Raw genomic sequence first — 6,583 nt, 5'->3', positions numbered from 1 at the left:
TTGGCTGCGGCTTCCTGAAGATGCCTTCCCCTCTGGTATACTCAAATGTCAGTCAAGGCAGCAGTTTCCACTGGCTGGGTCCAGGAGGGCTCCTGGTTACACAAGGCCCCGTGCTTCAAAGTATTTAGATTATTTTGTGTTATTTATTTCAAGACACATTTAATGTGGAGCTGTGGAAGAAAAGAAAAAAACCCTGCTAAAGTTAACAAGCTGGATCTATTTGTCATCGTTCTTCTGGACACCTGGCGGCTGTGACCCACGCCGGCTGGGTCCTGGAGGTTCCCCTTGTGACGAGAATAGACCCATGATTTCATGAATGAGGGACCTAAAGGGTGAGAGACTTCATTTCTGTGTTGACTCCGGACCTGGAAAGCGTATTCGGACCTCGCTCTGAACAAAACCGGACTGAAGGCTTTGACGTGGGATAACAACTTGCAATCAAGATGAAAAGGATTCCTACATTCGTAAGGCTATCCATTTACTTGTAAATCGCTGCGCTGCTACAGTGAAGCGAGCGAATGTGAGAGGGACAGCAGCAGCAGCAGCAAATGTCATCTGGTCTTCCAACTTGGGGAGGGCTTTGGAGTTTAAAATGGTGTGAATATGATAGCCATAGGCATCGCAATAGCTTAAGCAAGTGGAGATCTGTCTACACTATTGAAAGTTGACAGTTCGGAGGCCTTAATCTGACAAAAGGACGGTGTAATTGAACAACAGCACAGCGAGTTTGGATACAAAACAACAACAACAAAACGGTTGAGAAGCACAAAAAGAAGAAGCAAAAAAAAGGGTGGTGGGAGGGGGGGGGGGACCTTACGTCTTCGAGTCTGTATGAGACAGAGAGCTGTGAAAACGCACAGGCGAAAGGGCACGAGGGGGCCACAGAGGAGGTGAGTGACGGATTTACCCTCGGAGGGGTAAAAAGATGACCGTGGTGTCCCAGGAGAACCACGACGACACTGTGGTCGTAACGCATTTGTATCAAGATGCTGCTGACTTGGAACCAGCGGACCAAGAGTGCAGCGAGAGGGTGATCATCAACATCTCCGGTCTGCGCTTTGAGACGCAGCTCAAGACCCTCTGCCGCTTCCCCACCACGCTTTTGGGCGACGCGCGCAAACGGATGCGCTTCTTTGACCCGCTGAGAAACGAGTACTTCTTCGACAGGAACAGGCCGAGTTTTGATGGCGTCCTCTATTATTACCAGTCAGGAGGGCGGCTTCGGAGGCCCGTGAGTGTCCCTGTGGATATTTTCCTGGAAGAACTCAAGTTTTATGAAATCGACGACGAGGTGATCGAACTTTTCCGAGAGGATGAGGGCTTATTGAGTGAAGAGGACCGCCCGCTGCCCAACAACGTGTACCAGCGCCAGTTATGGCTTCTGTTCGAGTACCCGGAGAGCTCAGGACCTGCGCGGATAAACGCCATTGTGTCAGTGATGGTTATTTTAATATCCATAATTATATTCTGCTTGGAGACTTTACCCGAGTTTAGAGAACTCGCCCCAGTGCCGGACAATCCCGCCAATGGAAGTGCTGACGGCCAAGCGCTCAGTCCGTTTACAGATCCGTTTTTCATGGTGGAGACACTTTGCATCGTGTGGTTCTCTTTTGAATTCTCCATGAGGTTTCTCTCCTGTCCCAGTAAAGCAGCTTTCTTTAAAAACATCATGAACCTGATCGATGTCGTGGCTATAGCTCCCTATTTCATCACCCTGGGCCTTGATCTCGCGGATCATCATGGCAGTCAGCAGGCGGCGTCTCTGGCCATACTAAGGGTCATTCGTCTGGTCCGTGTTTTCAGGATTTTTAAACTTTCCAGACACTCCAAGGGTCTCCAGATTCTCGGCCAAACGCTTCACGCAAGCCTACGGGAGCTGGGACTACTCATATTCTTCCTGATTATTGGAGTGGTTTTATTCTCCAGTTCGGTTTATTTTGCAGAAGCAGAAGACCCCGAGTCTGTATTTACAAGCATACCTGACGCGTTTTGGTGGGCTGTGGTGACAATGACCACCGTTGGATATGGAGACATGTATCCCACCACCATCGGGGGGAAATTCGTTGGATCTTTGTGTGCCATCGCCGGTGTGCTAACCATAGCTTTACCTGTCCCTGTCATAGTGTCCAACTTCAATTACTTCTACCACAGAGAGAACGAGGATGAGGAAAATGTTCAATACGTGCACGTGACATGTGGACAGCAGCAGCAGCCCTCCTTAATAAGTGAGTGTGATTCAATGAAAAGTAACCAGTCGCTATTCAAAACGGAGTCCTCTCAGGGAAGCAACGACTTGGAAGCTTTGACATGTCCAAATGTAACCTCGGTGGAGACATACGTAGGGAGACTGACAGAAGTATAACAACTTGGAATATACCGGTGGACACACTGTAGGCTCCTTCGTGTTGGATGCTGCAGTTGTTTGGCAAGCGGTCTATAGCTCCTAAAGTGGAGCGCCAGATATTCATGCCTACACCTCCACCAAGACGAGGTTAGGGTTTAATTCACTGCAATTGAATTCACATGGCAAGGAAAACAATATTGGGTAAAAATCAATAAGTGAGCTGTGCACCAAAGCGTTATATTGTGAGTCCTCACAAATATGATATATATTATATTGCCTTAACTGAAAACCTCCACAATATATATATATATATATATATATATATATATATATATATATATATATATATATATATTAGGTTCCTTACTTGTTTGATGTAGCACCTGCTGAACGTCCCCCTATTTGTGTTTACTTTTTATTTATTTATCTGGTTGATATTATATATATATATATATATATATATATATATATATACATATATGTATACATGCATAGCATTGAAGCTGGTGTTAACGTGCGAACCCAACTTCCTTCTACCGCTGTGAAGATCATCGCCTATTTTTAAAGCATCGACGCTTTGACTGAAGTAGAAGAGGAGAGATCAGCCGTGCGTCAAAGGGCACGTGACGCACCAGACGACCAGTTATGCGCACGGCGAATATTTCATAATCATGAGATTCGTTTCCAAAATGGACACAGCTCACTATGAGAGATAGAAAACATCTCCGACTTAACTTTTCTTAGGCGCTTGTGATATGCTTCCAAACGAATCTGATTCGAACAAATGAGCTCTGAGCGCCACTGTGTGGAGGATAAACATCCCTGCAGACACCACCTCTGCTCAGGTTCTACAGTGTGTACAATAAATACTTCATCATGAGTATCTTTTTTGCAGCTCGTATTGACTGATTTTGGCATAAGCCCCTGAGATCTCGCTTTTTGACTCTGTATGCATCCGGATGCTCGTGGTGGTTAACTAAGCTCAGCAGAACTCTGGCTGCTTTCTCTCACTCGTATCGTGGGTTTGGTTTTCTGCTGACTTGCAGGAGGCCGATGATTGAGTGAAGTTCATCCCTCAGAAAATACAAACGTGGGATTAATTCTTCTCTATTGGATCATGTGTGATATTTGTGCATTGCCAGTGTTGTAGCCTACATGGACCTCACGAAAGAAACACTTTGAAAAGGTCCAGTGTGCCTTAATGGACACTGTGTTCATCAGTAAACAAAAAGGGAAGTTCTTTTTGTGTATAGGCTTTATTAATGACCACAATTTATTTGTATAAAAGCCTTGTGTATACTGTGATTTTGTATTTCCCCTTTTCCTATGCAGCTTTTTAGTGCAAAGTTGGACTCCCATCTTGTCCGTGTGTTGGCACAGTCGATTGGATTGCATTGCAGCTCGATGTGAATCCCAACATAGCCCAAGACATTGCAATGCAGCCTCTGCATGACGCGAATGCATTGTGAATTTGAAATGTGATCAAATATTTATTTTTCTAATTCAAACATGTATCTGAACTTAACTTAATCCTTTTATAAATAAATTATGAATCAGAAAAATATACCCCTTGTTATTTTTCACTCCACAGATCAGACTTGCAGAAGGCAAACAGCATGTATGTAAAAATGAAAACAAATCTATTCATCTATTCCCATTAACTGTATCGGCCCACTGTATCACTTTTGGTTCTGAATGATTGAAAACATTGTGTTGTCTTACACCAATTCACTTAGTACAATGTCATCGTGATACATGTAGGGAGAGATGTATTGGTCTGGAGGCATATTTTAACAAATTAGAAAGTTTGACAGGTGTGACTTTGTGTTGAACGTGTGTTTTTAGAAAGACAGACGTGTTTAGGCCTCATAATACTACCCCTCTTCATACAGGCCTCCAGAAGTCAGACATGCAGAACGATATGTGCTTGTTTGTTATGATACTGTATCGCGATGACTTGAGTATGCGCTGGTGTTTGTTTTGGGCTAGTTCTTCGTGAGGTGAATCCATCTGCGCTGTCCGTGGTGCTGAAGCTGACCTTCCGTCCTCTGCAGAGCATTAAGACCGAATTCGTGCATTTCTCTCAGATCCGTTGGACCTCCACATGTAGCGATGAGTGGAGGAGGCTGAGAAGACATAACAACTTAGTCAGTACCACAAAGTATCAGACATTGGGTGCGACCTCCCCTGATGTTATGCTTCATGGCTACGAGGGCTGCATTGTGGACGGTATCATCTTCCTCATTGCTTCCTGTAAAGCGATGGAAATGATTGCATATCGACTCAGATATTGACACATGACGCCCGTATTACACCATGCACACAACCTTGAGTGATGGAATAAAAACAGAAAGGTGATTTAATCTCTCACTAATTTAAGATTTTTTAAAAAATAAAAAAAATAAAAATTAAACATCTCACATGTTACCCGATCTGGATTTAGAGGTTGTGTTACCAACTGTGCTTCCTTGCAGTCTTATTGCGCCAGTGCTGGCACACTAAGCGCTCTTGTTTTTGTGGTGTGTGGAGAACTTCTGGCGGCGTGCTTTAGTAGAGCCGGTCTGCATTGCGTCGAAACCCTCCAACTCCTCCTCCTCCTCCTCCTCCCCCTCCTTCCTCCCCCTCCTTCCTCCCCTCCCGTTTCCCCTCACCTCCCCTGCACTTGCATGTAAAATGCACAGGCAAAACTTGCTTGACATTGTGGAGAAAACATTTGGACCTCGCTGCCGCACCTGACTCTCTCCCCCTCAACTCTATCCATTTTGATTTATTTCATTCTGCCCCGCGAGCCGCGCGGAAAAAAACACGTCCAGCCTGCCATCTGATCTACTCGCACCACAAGAAGCAGCTTTTGCTGATGCAGTGATGTCTGGAAATGTCAAGGGCTCGCTTATTGCACCTTAATGTATCTCCCCCCCCCCCCCCCCCGGAATTGCAGCGCAAGATTTTCTCCTGCGGTATACTGTAAGCTGCTCACACCGCCGTGCCGCCGCGCAAGCACCTACCGACGCCGCAGCAGCTTTGCCTCCTTCTCTTTTCACTCCTTTTCAAGATCAGGCTTTTCCTCACTCACTTGATTTTCATCTGGTTTAAAACAAAAAACAAATCTCATCTCGCGCATCGCCGTCTAAAGGTATTCGAGGGCACTTTGTGGAGGGCACGGTCCGGTTGCTGATGAAGGAGACTGAGGCTCTCGGCTTTTTAAGTAGAGGTGCAATGTAAAGTTGCCACATGAAGCCCACTGCTGCCCTGCCGTTGGATGATTTTACTCGAGAAAAGGACGCATTCAAGACCTGTCAAGATCAGCCTACGGTAAGCTTCGAAACTGCTGACTTATGCAATAATGATATCGCTTAGAATATGTTCTCATCACCAGCTGCTGTTGATGTGAAGATAACAAACAGCGACTGCATGGGTGTTCTCTCCATTAGATGCATGTTGTTTCTTTCTGCCCCGCAGTATAGGCCTATAAGCTGTATACAAGTAGAAACATCAGTTGTAGCAGCTGTTATGCGTCACATCATAGTTCAGGCTGCTTTGAGGGCGTAGGATAAACCATTGTCATGCTCCTTTAAGACAGAGAACCACACTATTAATATTTTAAATGAAAGTGCAGAAATAGCACAAGTGTATCAGAGAAACAGGATAGAATACCCAGAGTTATAGGAATGTAGAACATACCAGTATAGTGCAAGGAGATCATAGTCACGACTAATACATACATATTCTCAATGTCTTTATTATATTAAAGTCATAAAAATTCTGCTTAGGGAAGTGTTTTTTTTACCTTCACTACTGGCTAACCGCACTAATGACATGTTGAGAGAAGTAAATAAATAAATAAACTGCAAAAAATGCTGAGCCAGCAAATATCTTGGCTGTTTGATTCCATTATTTCCTTTCCCTCTCTCCCTCCCTCCCTCCTTCCCTCCCTCCCTCCCTCCCCCCCCCTCTCTCTCTCTCTGTGTGATAGAGGCAGCAGTAACAACAGCAGCAGATGCACTGGAGAGCAGCAATGGTCAAGTCAGCGAGAACCGCAGTGGAGCCGCACTGAGGCAAAGCAGCCAACCGGCCCCCTCGTATCTGGGGACGTCTCTGACAATTCAAGGGGTGTGGGAAGCTGAGGAGTGGTAAAATTGTCCCGAACCTGAATGCCTGCTCAGTCAGACTAACTGGGATCCCGACGCAGCTCCTCCTTCTCCTCTTCCTCTTTCCCCTCAGCCTCACCCTCCTCCCAAA

The 6,583-nt window shown here is 45.4% G+C and overlaps 1 protein-coding gene across 1 annotated transcript; it reads left to right on the top strand.

Moving 5' to 3' along the window:
- The first annotated feature begins 867 nt into the window (after positions 1 to 867).
- On the top strand, positions 868 to 3,908 carry LOC130195350 (shaker-related potassium channel tsha2-like). The gene is made up of 2 exons (XM_056416838.1): positions 868 to 2,225; positions 3,677 to 3,908. The coding sequence occupies exons 1-2, from the start codon at positions 926 to 928 to the stop codon at positions 3,682 to 3,684; spliced, it is 1,308 nt and encodes a 435-aa protein (XP_056272813.1). The 5' UTR covers positions 868 to 925; the 3' UTR covers positions 3,685 to 3,908.
- Positions 3,909 to 6,583: the final 2,675 nt, after the last annotated feature.

The sequence above is a fragment of the Pseudoliparis swirei genome, chromosome 6 (assembly GCF_029220125.1).
Source record: "Pseudoliparis swirei isolate HS2019 ecotype Mariana Trench chromosome 6, NWPU_hadal_v1, whole genome shotgun sequence".
NCBI lineage: Eukaryota > Metazoa > Chordata > Actinopteri > Perciformes > Liparidae > Pseudoliparis > Pseudoliparis swirei.
Note: the sequence above shows the minus strand (reverse complement) of the source record. Positions and strands in the feature narration are given on the sequence as shown.